Source organism: Styela clava, chromosome 6, assembly GCF_964204865.1.
Source record: "Styela clava chromosome 6, kaStyClav1.hap1.2, whole genome shotgun sequence".
NCBI classification, from domain to species: domain Eukaryota; kingdom Metazoa; phylum Chordata; class Ascidiacea; order Stolidobranchia; family Styelidae; genus Styela; species Styela clava.
The window spans coordinates 18,213,323-18,233,417 of record NC_135255.1 but is presented as its reverse complement, the minus strand read 5'-3'; the positions used below and the strand labels follow the sequence as shown (position 1 = coordinate 18,233,417).

Here is a 20,095-nt window from a genome sequence, read left to right as displayed (position 1 = left end):
AACTCACAATAGGTATGATGGTAATTCGGAACAGTTTAATTTAAATTGTGAGTCTTTTATACCCTTTGTAATAGGAGGGTATTCAAATGTTGTATGAGATACGTACCATATCTGTTTCTAATTTTGTGATAGATGAAAGAGACTACTGTGCAAACCAAAGTTTTTAAACGAGTAGTATCAGGTTATGACGAGTTTGTTGGTATTCAATTTAAATAAGCATATGCCCTTAAGACAGAGGTCGGCAACCTTTTGTTACTCGCGGGCCAAAATTAAGGGTTGCAAGTCTTGTCGGCCGCCAACATTTTTTTAAAAGGTTAAAAACCGAACGAATGCCGATGAATCACAATTTTATAGGCTCATTAAACGAGTTATTGTGAATTATATACCTGCTAGGTTATAATATAATTTAGTCCGCAGGTGTCTCACAATAAATTCTGTTACGTAAAGAATATAATTGTCAAACCAGCCGTTTTGTTACTATGATTCAGTGAAGCGTCGCGGGCCCGATTATTCTACTCCGCGGGAGGTAGGTGGCCGACTCCTGCTTTAGGACGAAGAATATGGACGCGAATCGAAAAACTTACATTATTGCGCTAAATTAATACGAAACTTCAAATAGTTTTTCATTTGCTAAAATTATTTAAAAAATTATAAGGTGAGGTATGTGAACCTTTTTGCTTGGCAAATATAATATTATGTACAATACTCTGCAAATATGATGTTCGGTGTGTTTGCACGTATTCTTCGTATATCACGACAAGCGAATTGTCAGACAAAAAACAAAATGTTTTTGAGCAACATGAGTAATTTTTAAGCCATGTTTGGTTTTCCAATTCGGTCTAATTTGCGGAAAATAGGTCAATGGTTCTTAGCGGATTGTATACTTATTTTAACCGACACATCTGCAACTGCACAATTGCAAAAGTAAAACAACACTAAGCCTAAATAATTTCAATTGCCTACAATGTCATCATTGGAATGAACTACGCAAATTTTCGAATTTATTACATGCGTGATTGTATTGTAGGCCTGAGTCGTTTAAAGACGTTAATAAATATCGCTGTATTCATCGATTTGGTTTTGTATGTATATATTTAGGAGAGGAATGCTCGAAAGGTGAACAATAATTTTAATGCTAAGTCTTCATACGCCATTCATCCTTAAAAACAAATTGCTAATTGCTAAGTAAATAGCTACACCTTGCGTGAGTTTGTGGGTATGCGAATTGCGCCCGGATTTCCAACCTAAGACAACGACATAGCAACCGTTTCTGCGATACTCTAATAAGATTTCATCCACGATTCATCATTGGCGTTATTAAATTTTTATTTAAAAACAAATGAGATGATTCCAATTGGTTTGATTTAATGACTATTTATAGAGAGCGTTCCCAGCAAACATAAAAAAACGCAATGATAAATACAAAGTAAGAATCATTGCTCATCTTTATTGTCTTTAGCAACATGTTAATTTGGGTGAGATAATGATTAATTGTCTCTGCGTGATGTCAATTTTTTGTACTCCCGAAGTATGTGAACCAAGATGGCGGACACCCGAACGTAGTATGTGTGCCAGGTTGGGGTTGGGGAATATTTTCAGATACAATTATTAGGGGAGTCACTTGGCTAGTCCCCGAACTCGTAATAGAACTAAATTGAGGAAAAGTGGATTAAAATTATGGCCTGACCCTAACCTGGTACACATACTACGTTCCGGTTTCCGCCAACTTGGTTCACATACTTTGGGAGTACCCAATTTTTATCCAATAAATAAAGCGCAACTAGAGCGTCACGCCATGTTTACTGCGCATAAACTTTTGTACTTTACTGAATAGATAAAATTTTATTTAAATATTTGATGTCACTTGTTTTTTGCTGAGCATTGTCAAGCTTCTAATCAGTTTATACTTAATTGGAAAGACATGCAGTTTATCACCCTTAATGACGAATTACCTCAATTCTTGTTCACCTGTGGTAACATTTGTGAAAACATAAATGAATGTCAAATGTTTTAAGAATAAATTTGGTACTTTGGTAAACTTTGAATTTTTTTATCAGCAACTCATGCTGTAGAACGCAATTTGGCGCCTAATTTATATGGATATCCCTGATCATACGCTAAAATGTGTTAGTTAACTTCTCAATTGTTTAATCAAATGAGAAATTTTTGGCCGTTTTATCAATGAATACATAGTACTGTATATAACAGGTATGATCGTCAAATGCAAAGTACTAGACCGACTAAACAAATGCCTGTTACGATAAAAAAAACTATATTCGACTTTTTTCTGGGGATTTTTTTTTTTCAATTAGAAATTTTAAATTCACGCATGTTAATAAAATTTTTATATATTTTTGAAAATTGTTATATTAATGCGAAATTTGTGTTAGCGAACAGGAGACCTGGTACCGCCACATAAGTTTTTATGGGAATTATAAATAAATAGGAGAATGAAATCGTTTCGTCAAACATTGTTTGAACAGCTTTTGGAAGAAAGAATTTAGCAAAACGGTTCACAAGTACTCTTTGGTTCAACAATCCGTAGGTCAAAGTGTTAACATGAGAAGGAAGCAATGTGTATCAGGTCCCAAAAATATTCTCCTAACACTTATGATTCAAGTACGTAACCGCGTGAAGCGTTGTATTAAAAATGGTATTATTGTGTGTTAAACAGATATTTATTTATGTGCAAAACAGTGAATTACATATTATTATCAAAATGGACAACGATTCAAAACAAGAAAATGTTCCAGTTGGCGAAAAGGCACAAGAAGTCGAGCCAAGCGTAGGTCAGTTAGTTAGGTTTATTCTAACTTATTTGTGATTCTAACCCTGGAAATGGCTCAATTTCTGAGGGTAAATTTTGGCCATTGGTAACACACTCAGTATACTCGCAGTGCCATTTATGGCTGATATGCTTTATATGACCAAGATAGATTTTGATTTGTTATCAATGGACCTGGGCATTTGGAATCGAATATTCGAATCGAATAGTAAATTATTCGAATCGGTTCTGAGCGAAATTTCGAATCGCCGCCATTTTGTTTTTTTCCTTGCCGCCAATGGTCGAGGTAAATTTTTCAATTTTTTTTATTGAAGCCATTTTTTTTCAACGGAATCCTGACACGAGACTCTTTTCTGTAGTGAGGTATTGATAAAAACGTAATTTTCAAGGTGTGTGAACGCTCATCAATCTGTCTGAGTGATGTATTTTACGTTTCCAGTAATTTATGTGTCTGAAGGACCTAATACAATAGGAAACTTACATACAATCAGGGATGGCCATTTCCGAATACTAAACTATTCCGAATACATTCTAAAATAATGTTTTCGAATCTGGAATTCCGAATACATTCTAAAATCGAAAATACCACATTTTTGTTTTAGTTTAATAAAACCCAGTAAAATAGGGAATAAGCTTCAATAGAAATATCAAAATAAAGCCACAAGCCAACAGTATAAGGTACACAAAGTAATTGATTGTTTATAGCTATCAATAAAAATATTAGCAACTTGTGACACAGTTAGTTCATTAAAATTGTACACTTAGTACAAATGACCATATGAAAAGATTGCCAAGGAGTTGTCTGACGCTTTCTATCATTGGTACCATGATATTACGATAATGGTCAAGTCTATTGACAAGAATACTACTTGTATTCAGATAATTGTGTATATTTTCTGAGAGTAATAAAATGCATTGAAAATATATGGTTGGACATGAGTTTGGCCAACACTGTCAAAAGATTAGTCATCGGCATAATCTATAAACACCCCCGTAATGATAATCCATGCTAATGCTATACTGACATATTTGAATCAACCCTGTCTAAATTGGCGAATAAACATGTTTCGATATTAGGAGATTTCAATATCAATTTACTTTCAACATCAACTAATATCCAAATTGAAAATTATGTCAATATGCTTAATTCCCATAATGCTATTTCTCTAATAAACAAGCCTACAAGAGTTAGTAATACATCAGCAACTCCTATTGACCATATATATATATACTAATATGACAAACTTACAATTCAATTCTTATATTATACTGTCAGATATCTCTGACCACTTCCCAATCATGTGCTGTGTTAATGGCATAAAACCACCTTACTCAAATGACTGCATAATGTTGAGGGATATGTCCTCTTTTTCGACCGACTCCTTTCGTATAGAATGCAATTAAATACTCAAAAACTTTGATATTTTGTTTGATGGATTCATACAGTCACTTGTTGACTTGATTGACCGCCATGTCCCTCTACGTCCACTCTCACGACGTCAGAAAAGATTACACCTAAAACCATGGATAACTAAAGGGTTAACTGCTTGCATTCGACATAAAAACAAGATGTTCAAATCCCACTTTTTGAAGGGTACCAATTCCCAGCGCTCATATTTCAGAAAATACAGAAATATTTTGACGGAAGCTGTAGATAAATCTAAACAAATTTATTACCAAAATTTGATTGCCCAAAACAGAGGTAATCCTAGGTCAACTTGGAAAATTGTCAACCAAATTACCCATACTAAAAATACATCTAAACAAAAAATCGAGGAAATTCTTTCCGAAAACGCCCGGACCCTTAAAGATGGTCATTTGATTGCAACTGAATTTAACAAATATCTCCCCACAATTGGCTCTAGCCTCTCAGACAAATTTTGAAGTGAAATGAACAGCTATAAGTCTTTTCTCCGCAATCGTGTGAGCCAGTCTATTTTCATGAGTTTGTCCACTACTAATGAAATGATGATAGAATTATCAAATTTGAAAGAGAGTAAGGCAGTAGGTCCTGATAACATGCCAGCACGCTTCCTTAAATTAGTTGCTGATCTCATTTCACCTTGTTTGGCAAAATTTTTAATTGCTCCCTGTCACTGGGCTTCTTTCCATCATCTCTCAAAGTTGCTCGGGTGATCCCACTGTTCAAATCTGGCATTAAAAGAAATGTGTCAAATTATAGACCAATATCAATCCTTTCAACAAGTGATAAAATATTTGAGCGCTTGATCCATAAAAGACTTGTGGATTTTTTAACCAAACATGATGTAATAAATAAATTTCAATTCGATTTTCAGAACAATCATTCCACATCGCATGCCATTTTGGATACAATCTCATATATTTTTGATAAATTAAAAAGAAAACAGTTCATTAGTGCAACTTTTCTAGATCTAAAGAAGGCCTTCGATACCGTAAATCATAACATTCTGGTTTTAAAGCTGAGACATTACGGTATTAGGGGTATAGCAAATGAACTCATTTCTAGCTATTTAAGTGAAAGATCACAGTATGTTCAAGTAGGAACATATTGTTCGCTTCCTTTACCAGTGACTCTCGGAGTTCCTAGGGACAGCTGTTTGGGCCCGTTGCTATTTTTAGTTTTCATTAACACATTGCTCTTCGCTATTTTCCAAATTGTTTGCCGATGACACCAATCTCCTAGACAGTTATAAATGCACAGCCCTCCAATTAAGTGCAGGGTCAATTAAGGGTGAACACTGAAATTTCAAAAGTAACAAATTGGATGAGGGCCAACAAATTAACAATAAACATTAATAAATCAAAGACAATGTTAATATCTCCATATAGAAGCAACTCTCAAAATGATCTGTCCATCAGAATTGATGGTATGATACTCGAAAATGTCAACTCCTATAAATATCTGGGTTTATATATAGACAACAAATTGAAGTGGGATATTCAAATAGGCAGTCTAGCTGTTAAATTATCCAAATCAGTTGGAATATTATATAAGCTTCGACATTTTACATCCCTAACCACTTCACGTATGATTTACTACTCTTTATTTCAATCCCATATTGAATATGGCATAGTGGCATGGGGTTCAGCGAGTAAGACCTTATTGCAACGCATCGAAATTTTACAGAATCGAGCACACCGCGCCATTTCAAATGTTGGTTACCGCACTCATCTTAGTCGAATTTACCATAGCCTTCGTATATATAAAATAGTAGATGTATATAAAATCGAAGTGTTGAAATTAATGCACCAACACCACAACAAAAAACTACCTCTAGCATTCACCAACTATTTCGTGAAGCAGAGTGATGTGCACTCATATGGTACACGGTCCTCTGCCAGGTGCTCTTATTATGTTTCTGGATATTCCAACAAACTTACGCAAAACTCAATCAAATTTGTTGGTGTCAAATTATGGGATCGCTTCCTCGAACAGTACTCGAACAATGAATTATAATTCGTACAAGCATGCCTTGGAAACTTTATATCTTGATTCTTACCAGTAGTCTAAAGAGACATTCTTGTGATGTGTCTGAAATATCATTTTACATACACTTTATCCATCTGCCGGTATGTTCTATTATATTACTACATCCTCATTCTGTCATTCCGGCATTCAGGAGGTTGTGCATCATTTACTTTGCTGTTATCTGATTCATGCTTGGTATTGTATATTTCTGTCTACTCATCATGTGACATTAGCTAAATGCATAAATATTTCCTATTTTCAAGTATACTATTGAGCCAATAAGTTAATTTGTCTGTCGATCGCTTTCATAACGAGTAACGACCCTCGTTGCTGGGCAGAAGCGTCATTTCTTATGCTTAGTCATATTCGTCAGAAAAGTTATGCTGTGATTGCACTCATTGGGCATATCCTGTTCTCTAGATGTCGTTTTTTCCCACGGTCTGTTAAAATTTTATCATTGTGTATCTTAGGTTAAGTTAAAAAAATGTTTCTCTCCTGAATTTGCTGCTTTAACCTATCAAAAAGGTGTCGCTGACTGGATGACTCACCGAGTCTTTCGAGACCCCTCATCTATTGCTAGATTCAATGTCTTTCGTTTTTTTTTGCTTATTTTATGTGTGTTTATTATTTTGCATTGTTTCTTGCACGATGAAAACAAATATCTAAATCTGAATTTGAATACAGGCAACTGAAGCAAGCAACAACAATCGAATATCCATTATGCCTTTACAAATTCTAATATTTAAGCCTAGAGTATTCTACTACCTACCAGTTTATTTGTATATTATTCAATATGAACCATATTGATATTATGTGTAGCATATGGATCTGTCTGATATAAGCAATAAGTTAGAGGATAGATGACCACCACTGCCAGGCGCGCAGCCAGGATTTTCAAAATCGGAAACTCCCATTGCCGCCTGTAACAGCCATCACGATTCCGAGCTCGTTCCGTCTTTTCAGTGTAAAATGATAATCCTGTCACATAAAATATTCATATCATGACAACTACGAGATTCCAAAATATTTTTATATATTAATTTTATGTGTCCAACGTAACTCGCTGTTGCTTCTTCTTACGTCAAAATAAAAACATTACTATTCGGTCGACAGCGATCTGGTACGAGTTAAACTGCCTGATGTATTTCATTTTGATACGTATTTTTGCAATCTCACCAACTCGTTATCGCCGTTAGAAAAATCTCAATAACTGATATAAAATTTTGCAGAGTACAACTTCATTTCATACAATGAATAAACATAAAAAGTTTAGCAGTAAATTAAAAATACATATCGCCGCGATTACTCCACCTGTTGAAAGAGCCGACTTTTACAATGAATAACATAACGACGAATATATATTTTCCTGTTGTGCAAAGTGATTGATTCGTGACCGATACAGGCATAATTAAAATGTCTTGCTTTATTATTTGTTTTCAATTTAACCTGCGGATGCGTCTACAAAATAAAATTCTCACCACTCCAATATACCATGGCAATCCGCGGACATAAAAATAAAAATGTGTGGTAAACTGCCCGATTATATATTGTTTTGATCCATATTTTGCGAATTCGGCAAATTTGAGATGTGTAAAACTGACTCCGATCAATCGAAATGTCGCCACTCCGATTATTTTTAAGATAAAACCGTTCGAAAAATCCATAACTCTGCCGTAAAATCTCAGAGTAAAATTTATTCCAGCACAATAAAAATTGATTGAATATTTTTTAGATTAATTATGTTATATACATTCTCACAACCCGGAAAAAGTGGCGTTTCAACCCTTGTATAATGTTAACACAAAAATTTTCGACGGCAATTTAATTAAAGTAATGGATAATCAGGCAAATCACGCCCGCAATTAGTGACGATATGTTTCGCGGACCAAACATAATGCGGAAATTTTGCGATTTTCATTGCCTAGAAAAGCGCTTTTCAAACTGTCGCGGGCTTCAATAAAACATATTTTGTTTACAGTTTTATTTTCAGTATTTTAAATTGCCGCTTTCCAATCAAAAAATTTGCGTTTTCTTTAGAAACTCACTGCCGATTAACGTATTCACCGGATTCACAATTTCGTGCGAGTACAAAAATAAAATTATTGTCATCGTTATCGTGGAACAAATTTGTGGAAAATTTGCGTTTTAGAGAAAATAACACAAACGTAAAGGCGTTTAGCGCCTAAATAATATTTCCGCTGACTAAGCAATCGCGCGCAAGTTTCTATCGAGAATGTTTTCATTCAACGGAAACGTCTCGAAAGTGGCGTCGAAAATGTGTGACGTCACACGAATATCCGATATTTGTGTAAACGCTAATTCCGATATTCGAATGACGAGATATTCGAACACATTCGAATTGGCCATCCGTGCATACAATTATAAATGTTCCAAGTATTCGTGATTCGATTCGGAGAAATTATTCGATTCGATTCTGAAATCATCAGATATTCGAAAATGCCCAGCCCTAGTTATTAGTGTAAATCAAATTCAGTTTTCTTTTGATCATAATACGGCGCTCGAGAAATATGAGTAACAATATGGAGGTAACTAATTTTGTTCACCTATTTTACATCAAGTTTCATGAAGGGACTGGGAATATATTCAATTGGCTAACACAGACAGTCCCCGAACTCGTAATAGAACTAAAATAAGAAAAATCGGAATAAATTAGGGCCTAACCCTAACCTGGTACACATAATACTCAATTGCTAATGTATATATTAACATTTATGTAAATATGTATTACAAGTCATTATATAATACTTTGCACAAGAAAGCAAACTAAAAATCATTTGATAACAACAAAATTAAGCAAATAATTCATCGTTTCGTTTTCTTTCATGGAATAAGGTCAATCAGAGAAGAATGCTAAAGAAAAACCTGATCAGAAACCTGTTCTTGATAAAAAAAAACGAAGACATGCGATGATTTAATTCTAGGTTTGGTTGTTTCAGAAGCTTTTCCCGTTAATATCATTCTGCCTTCTACTTTTAGATAAGTTATTGAAAACATGCTCAAACCATCATTTAAATTTTAAATGCAAATAAAATACCACCACAAACACAATAAGCCCTCTTTACAGTAAACGCTATAATAAATATAAAACAAGGCTGTAGGCAGGTAAATTGAGCCCTTTGTTTTCACATAAAAAAAATACGCCTTTCATAACTACTGCCATGAATTTTAGGGGGATCTGCTTCAGGTTTGGAAAACGAAGCGATTCCAATTGGAGGTGAGTCTTTTGTTCCTTGTAACTTTATATTTTTAAATATGTGGCATTTTGTGCACTCGTTCAACATTATAGCCATATTGTATTGAATTTGAATTCAAACAATAAGGTTGACTCTTTGAGTTGAATTTCTTGTGCAACAAATACTCGGGTTATATTCAACATGTTTTTCACAGAGTATGAATTCAATCAAGTGAATCAACTCTTTGTACTATATACTGTTTTTGCCCGAACAATGTGTTTTACCACTCCATACCTAGACTACTTTTCTAAAGTTTCATAGCTCATTCCCAAACCATTGAATTCTCGTTCATTACTTATAAGTAGTACAGTGAATTTTCAAGTAGTTGGCACACAAAAGGGATCACGAAAATATTTCACTCATTAGTCATCTTGTCTCGTTATAAATATAATTACAATTCGCATTTTCCCACGTAACTATTTGGGCTTACTATATGTCCTGTTTTAGGCGAGACAATCCCACTTTTTAAAGTCTTGTCCCGGCGTCCCGACTGGTCAGCCAAAAGTCCTACTTTGGCGTTAAGCCAGTCAGTATAGTACACGAACATTACCAATTAGCATGTTCTCGATACTATTGTTGACAAAATTGTAATTGTTACAGTATGCCAAATGCCCATAATGTAAAATCGGTGAATTTAACACCGCTTTGAGGTCACAAAATGTGGTAACCCTGTAACTAACGTATGTTAAGGTTTCTATATGATACCACTATTCTATAATCAAGGATGTTAGCTTTCCATATAAACTAACAGTTTTTCGATAAAGTTTGGACTATTGTTCATTCCATACTTTCGGAGGTATTGCACGTTCGTTCTAAATAAATGAAAGTCCAAAAAAGTATTAGGGATTGCTGTCCGTATTGAATATACATATTGAAACTTATAAATGGAACAAATGGGGGCTGTCCGACTATAATCTTTATTTGAACATTTTAGATATCCAAAGAAGATTGGTTACCAGCTACAAACACAACAACAGCCTTCATCAAATGTGGAAACCGCAAATACAACAAGGGAAATGAAGGCGAACCTGTATACATCAATGTTAATTAAGCATCTAATGGCAGATCCGAGCAAGGAGTTGTTGTCAACGAACTTTAAAATTTGAGAAGTAATTTCCCAAGACCAGAATTTAGTAAGAAACGTTTGGTAACTTGCGTTGAAAAATTGTATGAAAAAATATTTCTAAGTTTATTTCACTTCTTTACAAACTCTTTAAGGACAAACATATGCAATCTTTTTTTTTTCTTTTTTTGAAATAGGTTAATATATAGCCATAAGGCACGCTTTTCAATATATATCTGTATCGGGCAAAAGCATGAATCAATGCAGGATATCGACTTTCAGTTATTCGTTCTCATGCAACATATCTGCTATTCCTTTAACTAATAACGTTTGTTGTATATTTTAAACTTAAACTTTTTGTGGACTCATTATGGGCTGTTTCTTAGGTTAGATAAAATAGGCTCAATTTTAGAGTTCTGTTTGGTAGGCAAAATGTGTTTTTTCTTCTTTTTTGGATGAAATTGTGTAAATATTTTAAGAAAGAAATAAACTTAGTATGCGTAACATCTTGAATAATATATAATTCTGCTGGGATCGCTTCACACCTTCTTTTGCATATATTAGGCAGTGTATTAGAGTTACCGAGGTTAGGATGACTTATTCGAATAGGCACATCGAATTGTAAAATCTTAATCTTTACTTCAAAAGCCCATACGAATATTTCAAATATAATATATTTTGCATTTCAAGCAGATTTGTCGAGAAAGGTCTCAATTGCGTAATTTTCCGCACGTACGTTATGAATCAGTGGACTAGTCCATTGTCAACATATATCGCTATATACATATATATATCGTTCATTGTTAAAATGTATCGTTATATCTGGCAAGTCGTTTCCTAGAAATGGTCAATATTGATGGTTTTCAGTAGTGATGAATATTATTATGTCAAGGACGTAATAATTCTGTATACGTTAGAGTGTGTACCCATTATGTGAACATTGAACGAAACCAGAACAAAAAATTACGAAAATACGCAAAACTTGGATTTTTGTTCAATAATTATCAAACATAATTATTTCTAATTTACCCATAAATCACAATTATATATATCCAGTAATGCACAATGGTATATCTAACATGAACATGACCTAAATCTTGTTTAAATTATAATCTGACTGGATTGTGCCTGTTATATCCGATTGGTTATTTCCTCTCTCGTAACCACAATAATCTGGCGATATTTGTATGAAAGGAACATATTGTATCTCAGTGTTTCCCAACCTATAGGTGGCGAACCAAAATTGGTTTGAATGAAAATCTTCTTGGGTCGTTTGCTTTTTCAATAAAAACTCAAAGTCACTGATTTCATTTTTTAGTAAATTTTATCGTTTAATATAAATTTGGATGGCAGTGTTGCCTGATTGTATATGTGGGAAGTGTCACAACATAGCAATCAGTCTGCGTAAGAACTCGCTGGTGGCAAACAAGTTCAGCTTTCTCACGTTGAAGTGATTTATGGGAAAATAAATGTAAAATGATCCCACAGATCGTCGCAAAATGAGCTTGTCCGCTCAGGGCGGCTAGCGGGAGTGACTGATACGGCTGAGAGATCATACAGTGGTTTTTGTTCAACGACGACCGTGCGTTAGATTTTGGGAGAACTTGCGTGACCGTGCGTAAAGTTTTTACGACATGTTTCGTGAATCGCACTTAACGAGATTTCGTAACTGCGTTTTTGAAAGACATGGTTACGTGTTCGTAAACGAGGCTTTTTACGAAGTTTGGCGAATGGGGCCCTAGATGTCTACAACTGCTCAACAATCGACCGTTTTATCCAGCGTTTCTGAACAAGTTCGGGCAGTATCCATCGACCGCACACTCGCAATCATTTTTGGAGTTATACTGTTCATCGTTCTCTCTGTGGTGATTGCGGACAGTTCGGTGACTATTTACTACGATGCTATTCACTTGTTGTTGGTATGAACGATTTTATAGATATTGGTCATTCCATACTTTCGGAGGTATTGCACGTTCGTTCTAAATAAATAAAAGTCCAAAAAAGTATTAGGGGTTGCTGAATTGAACATATCTGCTATTCCTTTAACTAATAACGTTTGTTGTATATTTTAAACTTAAACTTTTTGTGGACTCATTATGGGCTGTTTCTTAGGTTAGATAAAATAGGCTCAATTTTAGAGTTCTGTTTGGTAGGCAAAATGTGTTTTTTCTTCTTTTTTGGATGAAATTGTGTAAATATTTTAAGAAAGAAATAAACTTAGTATGCGTAACATCTTGAATAATAAATAATTCTGCTGGGATCGCTTGACACCTTCTTTTGCATATATTAGGCAGTGTATTAGAGTTACCGAGGTTAGGATGACTTATTCGAATAGGCACATCGAATTGTAAAATCTTAATCTCTCCTTCAAAAGACCATACGAAAATTTTAAATATAATATATTTTGCATTTCAAGCAGGTTTGTCGAGAAAGGTCTCATTTGCGTAATTTTCCGCACGTACGTTATGAATCAGTGGACTAGTCCATTGTTAACATATATCGCTATATACATATATATATATCGTTCATTGTTAAAATGTATCGTTATATCTGGCAAGTCAATTCCTAGAAATGGTCAAGATTGATGGTTTTCAGTAGTGATGAATATTATTATTTCAAGGACGTAATAATTCTGTATACGTTAGAGTGTGTACCCATTATGTGAACATTGAACGAAACCAGAACAAAAAATTACGAAAATACGCAAAACTTAGATTTTTGTTCAATAATTATCAAACATAATTATTTTTAATTTACGCATAAATCACAATTATATATATATATAGTGATGCACAATGGTATATCTAACATGAACATGACCTAAATCTTGTTTAAATTATAATCTAACTGGATTGTGCCTGTTATATCCGATTGGTTATTTCCTCTCTCGTAACCACAATAATCTGGCGATATTTGTATGAAAGGAACATATTGTATTTCAGTGTTTCTCAACCTATAGGTGGCGAACCAAAAATGGTTCGAATGAAAATCTTCTTGGGTCGTTTGCTTTTTCAATAAAAACTCAAAGTCACTGATTTCATTTTTTAGTAAATTTTATCGTTTAGTATAAATTTGGATGGCAGTGCTGCCTAATTGTATATGGGGGAAGTATCACAACGTAGCAACCAGTCTGCGTAAGAACTCGCTGGTTGCAAACAAGTTCAGCTTTCTCACGTTGAAGTGATTTATGGGAAAATAAATGTAAAATGATTGTTAAATATTCGTAATTTAATTTTTTAGCCTCTCAGTACTACATGGAGTTTTGTATTTGAGCATGTTCTTGGGTCACGGGAGTTGACAAAATTTATTTTTTTAAAATTCGGGTCCCTTGAATAAAAAGTTGGAAACCACTATTTTATTTCATTATAACGAAACTGACTATTTAGTTCATTCAGAACATTCCGACAAACATGAGTCACGGACTGTTCTACTTGGTAGAGTCCTACTAAACAAAATCTGGGTGGAAATATCTTTCAAATAATCATCATTACCACTTAAATACCTTATTCAAGAAATCACCATGCAATAAAATAAATACAGTGCAATGCCGAAATTTTTGATTCACGTTTTGTATTTGGATGTTTCTTACCCCAGTTTTAATACCACAATGCATACAAAGATTATTATAAGTACTCAAATAACTTTCCCTTCCTTCGAATGTCTTCTTTTTATCTTTAATCTCACTCGAATCTTTCTCTTTGATTTTGATTTGTGGAGACTATCCGTTGTTACGCCACAAGACCAATAGCATTTCATTAAGCAAATATACTGAAACGCCAATTGTTAGCATACATGTAGAAGCAGGATCTATAAGCCTATAAGTATTGGGAATAATCGTTGTAAGTACTTGCAAAGCCGTGAGTTCACTATTATTACATCATAAAGTTTTTCTTAGTTTTGTTGCATTGAGAGTTGTATTTTTTCCTACATTTGCCCTGACTAAATTTTTTCTGTCCGATCTCGCCATATGTAACCCAACCAGCTTGCCATTTTTAAACGTTCCATGCCCGAACTACCATTGTCTAATCCGACCCAATCATCCATCCTTAACTCCAATCTCAAACCATGTGCGAATTGTGTGATATGAAAGCCTTTGTTAATAACATTCTAGATTCCTGCGTAACAAAATATATTTCTATGACAGATATATATTTCGAAAATGAGATTCATGAAGCAACGTATCTTTGATATATCACTGTGCTCGTTTTATGAAGTTGATTTTATTAGAATATTAGTAATTTTCATTCGCTGCTACCCCTAAACCATCTGACTAAGAATAAAAAATTCATTCATCAACCTGATGACGTCATTAATGCTGTAGCTTAACGCGTGATTCAGTCTAGGACTCATTCAGTCATTGACTCAGATTGTATTGTTTACAATAAAATCTGGATGAATAGATTAGGTGCTCTTGCCAACTTTTTGATATCCAACCGAGTATATGACTGCTATTTTCATTCTTGTAATCTAACTAATACTCACATCACACGTGGTAATTTCTGCATAGAATATTTATATTCAAATCGACATACCCATCAATTACTGCATACTAAACTGATTGCTCGGAAATGCGCTTAATCTCCAGCCCTGGGTTGAATAAGTGTAAGGTCAGGCATGCCGTTATTCCTATCAATGGGATAACTTTTCACCTTATTTGTTTCGTTGAATTTGAGTTATGAGCGGATTCAATTTTAAGCCAAAACTACTGAGGTATCAGTCCGAAAAAGATTTGTAACGGCAAGTTTGACTGAATAACTTAACGGTGTGAAATATAATTTTACTATACGACGAACACCTCGATCGGTTGCCATTGAGATTAGCTAACTAGATTTATAATATGGTATAACAGACTTTTAAATTTATTTGATTTTGAAAATCATTTTAATTATTTGTTAAACACAACAATACACTTAACTTCATGAAATATTAAAAAAATGAAATAAAAAGTGCGGTGAAATCATTTTAGAATAAATAAACCATGTTCTGTTTTTAAAATAAAATATGAACAGTTTTCGATACAAAAAAATATCGAATTAGATCGCGCGAATCTATCTACTTTACATAAAAAGGACTTTTGTTATTGCTGTTAAAACCAAAATGTGAGGTCTCTAGCATGACAGTGCTTATTCATATGACCTATTCGAACAAATCATCACCTTGCAACAGCGCTACTCGTGAAGAATGACAACCGCCAACGCGAAACTGCTTGCTACACAGTAACAACATTTATGCCAACCATTGGCATCAAACCTACATTTCCGTGTGTAATCACTCTCTTCTCAGTATTACTAACTCAGATATTTAAACTCTATTTGCAATTTTCAAATAGCATTTCTATTCTAACAAAGTGATCGAACAAGCATAAAACGATTCGTTGGACAATGGCAGGATATTTTGCCTTATATGTATTAGCTTCCTTCAGTAAGTATTGCAATCTTGTGGCTGGTAATTTTAATGGAAACACTTTGCATAGTAAGTCACTTTGACTTAGAATAGATATAAAATTGGAAACAACTGATTAGATTAGGCATATGAAGTGAGGATTCATTGTATGTTCTGAGTCAGTAAAAACCGTATATAAAACGTCGGGCAGGTGGTCAGAGTAGGCATGCTGAGATTCGTGGTATGTTCTGGATTAGAAAAGATATGAAACTTCCTCAATATGGTTAGAGTGCACATATTAAACAGGATTCATGGTATGTCCACGGCTATCATATGTGAGAAGAAGCGGAACAATTTTGACATTTTTGAAACACCCTGTTGTTATCTGTTCTGCAGACATCATTATTAAACATGATTCTATCATATCATGAGAAGAAATTAATGTTTAAATTATTTTCAGCTTTGACACGTGGACTTCATGGAGAAAACATAAGTGTATGCTCACAACCTATCAGATCTATCGAGTATAGAGGAAATAGAAAAGTCAGCTTTAGTCGGATTCTGACCAATCAAAATTGTAAATCTCAAAACGAGGTTTTACTCCTGAGATTGGCAAAGATGGATCTCAAACCATCTTATTATTTTCGCGGTTCTCTAATCATTTCAGGTAAATCCTTTAACTACCAATGGTGTAAACAAGATCTAGAATATATTTTCCTTTTTTTACAGCTTATCTCGGAGGCAAGGACATTTATGATTACCCTGAAAACACCTGTTTCGTTTTTTTTCCTGAAAATTTACCTTGTTTCGACGTCTCCCTTACCGACGCCTGCAGCAAAGTAATATTCATCAGAATGAAAAATATTTTCCCGATTACTGTAAAGTATGCTTCTAAATATTGGGTTTTGCAACAATTTGAAATTGAAATCATCTATCATGCATCCAATTCATCAGGTAAGAAAATGTAAAAGCTTTGACTGCCTGGGTCGATTTTTAAAAGAAGTATATAGGTAATATTTTAAACGAAAGGACAGAACAAGGCCTGCTGTACATTACCCAATTTTATCTGGAGTTTGAATGAAGTGGTTGCATAGGGCAGGTCACTGGTTTATCTATAAATTGAACATATGTTATTAATCTTAATAATTACTAACAAAAAATAAACGAGTGCATCGGATACAGTCAAAATAATCAACCAGTAAAGAATCTTTATAACGTCTTATACGTGGGATGTACCCGTCAGGCCATTCGGTTCGCCGATAACCATCCAAGTTATCTATTGTGAATGATCAAAGTATATACTTCATATTATGGAAACAAATGTTTTCCTGCATAGTACTAATATTGAACATGATTTCAATTGCAGTTGACAAAACCACAACTGTACAGCAGATGTCAACAACCGCACATCCGGTTTCAACAACTGCAGAGCAGATATCAACAACGGCACAGCAGATGTCAACAATTGCTCAACACTCGACCGTTTTATCTAGCATTTCTGAACAAATACAAGAACTATCCATCGACCGCACACTTGTAATACTTTTTGGGATTCTTCTATTCATCGTTTCGATCCTTCTCTTTGCGCTGATTGCCAGGTTGGTGAATACTTATTACAAAATGATATTCTTGGTGTGACATGGGACAATATATAGTGACTGCATAATGGATATTTTTAGAGGTATTGGACGTTGGATGTTTGTTTTAAATAAATGAAAGTCTAAAAAAAGTTATAGTCATTTAACAAACATTTCCTCACATCTTCAGTAGGGTGGGGTTGTTCGCTAGCTTGAATAGGCAGAAGTTGCAAACAAAAAGTTTCGAACTTGCGATATTTTCTGCGCAGCTGAATAACTGCCTATACTGTCCCAAAGTGCCATATCGAATATATACATATTAAAACATATAAATGTATGGATGCGGGGTGCTGTCGGACTATGATATTTTTTTTTGAACAATTTAGATGTCGAAAGATCGGTCAACAGCTACAAACACTCCAAGATCAGAAACAACAATCTTCTCCAAATGTGAAAGCCGCGAATACAAGCCAGGGAAATGAGTGCGAACATGTATACAGTGTCGTTAGTGAGGCATCTAATGCCAGATTCGAGCAAGAAGTTGTTGTCAACGAACTTTATAATTTGTGATGTGGATTTTCCGGACCAAAATTCGGTATACCGGTGAAATAAAGAGTAACTTGAACTGAAAAATGAGAGAAAAATATTTCGTTGTTTCAAGATATTTTTACTTCTCTACAAATTCAATAAGAACATATTCAATCCTTTTTCTTTATTGAAATAAGTAAACATATATTGGCTCGCTTCATAATAAATATCCGTTCCGGGCAAAAGGGCATGAACCGATACAAGGATATCGACTTTCAATTATTAGTTCTCATGCAACATATCTGCTATTACTTTAATAACGGTTGTTGTATATTTTGAAACTTTTTGATGAGGACTCAATATGAATAATTTCTTAGGTTAGTTAAAATAGGTTCAATTTTTAAAGTTCTGTTGTGTAGGCAAAACGTATTTTTTCTTTTTTTTGGATTTTAAGAAATAAACAAACTTAGTATACAACACATTTTGAATGATATATAATTCTGTTAGGCAGTGTATTGGAGTTACTGAAGTTAAGATGACTTATTCGAATAGGCACATCGAATTGTCAAATCTCATTCTCTCATAGCCCATACGAATATTTTAAATATAATATACCTTGTATTCCAAGCAGGTTTGTCGAGAAAGAAAGGTCGCAATTACGTAGTTTCCTGTACGCACGTTGTGAATCAGTGGACTAGTTCATTGTTAAAGTGTATCGTTATATCTGGCAAGTCGTTTCCTAGAAATGGTCAAGATGTATGGTTTTCGGTAGTGATGAAAATCGCCACGTCACAGTTTGAAATATGACATCACATTCCCACGCCCTTGACATGATAATTCTGTAGACGTTAGTGTGTGTACCCATTGAGCGAACATTGAACGAAACGAGAACAAAAAATTATGAAAATACGCAAAACTCAGATCTTTGTTCAATAATTATCAAACATAATTATTTCTCTAATTTTCGCATAAATCACAATGGTATATCAAACATGAACATGACATAAATCATGTTTAAATTATATTCTCAATGAATTGTGCCTATTAGATCCGATTGGTGTTATTTCCTCTCTCGTAACCGCAATAGTCTGGCAATATTTGTATGAAAGGAACATATTGCATTTCAGTGTTTCCCAACCTATAGGTGGCGAACCAAAACTGGTTAGAATGAAAATCTACTTGGGTCGTTTGCTTTTGCAATAAAAACTCAAAGTTACTGATTTCATTTTTTAGCAAATTTTTGTCGTTTATCATAAATTTGGTATGGCAGTGTTGCCTAATTGTATATGGGGGAAGTATCACAACGTAGCAACCAGTCTCCGTAAGATAATTTAATAGAATTATAATAAAATGCTTCATAGCATCGATAGATTCCATGTGCACATTTGAAACATTGAATACTTAAACTCTGGCATTCCAATTACGATTGAAAGGTCTAGTCTAGATAAAAACAAACAACTAATTTCAAAACACAAGACGCAATGCACCCTTGGTGAATGCATGGCAATGAAAATTCAAAACATGGTAAAGGTACTGAATTGAAATAAAGATATTCGGAGGAATTTAATTCACAGGAAGTAATCAGTGAATTCCATCAGTACTTTATAAATTCGATTTTAGTCAATTCGAAAACGCATGACATGCCAGTGGTGAATGTTCTCAACCTTGGTGTTTAGATTGCCTTCTAATAAGTCGGAGTTGTTAGTTTTTCCCAGAACAAAGAAGATTGACATTCTGAGATTGGCGAAGATGAGTCTTAAACCATACTACAGTTGACGTGGATCCCTCACTTCGTGACGGTCAGTCACTTTCATACCCAAAATGTTCCATTAAATCTACTCTTAATATCTGAAATCATGTCAATAGCTTGTTGGTACGCAGTGACAGCGAAGATATATGAACTATTCAAAATAATACTGCGTAGCTAGGGTTATTTACGCTTACCTAAAAGCATTGGCTCCACTGCGCAACGAAAGGTTAAAATATGATTCAAACGAAGCATAGACTGAGTGTGAACCCTCGCCCACTTTTATGATTGATAGGTTACATATTTAA

General features: G+C 34.3%; 1 protein-coding gene across 1 annotated transcript; it reads left to right on the top strand.

The window, feature by feature from the left end:
- Positions 1-15,914: 15,914 nt before the first annotated feature.
- LOC144424280 (uncharacterized) lies at positions 15,915-18,433 on the top strand. The gene is made up of 5 exons (XM_078113409.1): positions 15,915-15,974; positions 16,396-16,602; positions 16,665-16,889; positions 17,302-17,533; positions 17,899-18,433. Exons 1-5 carry the CDS (start codon positions 15,935-15,937, stop codon positions 18,080-18,082), a joined length of 888 nt encoding a protein of 295 aa, XP_077969535.1. The 5' UTR covers positions 15,915-15,934; the 3' UTR covers positions 18,083-18,433.
- The last annotated feature ends 1,662 nt before the right edge of the window (positions 18,434-20,095 follow it).

What these genes read in the sequence shown, in the direction of transcription:
- LOC144424280 (XM_078113409.1), top strand. Translation starts at nt 15,935, where the DNA reads ATGGCAGGATATTTTGCCTTATATGTATTAGCTTCCTTCA. An exon ending in ATATGTATTAGCTTCCTTCA is followed by an intron (nt 15,975 to 16,395) that starts GTAAGTATTGCA and finishes AATTATTTTCAG; the next exon opens with CTTTGACACGTGGACTTCAT. An exon ending in TCATGCATCCAATTCATCAG is followed by an intron (nt 16,890 to 17,301) that starts GTAAGAAAATGT and finishes TTTCAATTGCAG; the next exon opens with TTGACAAAACCACAACTGTA.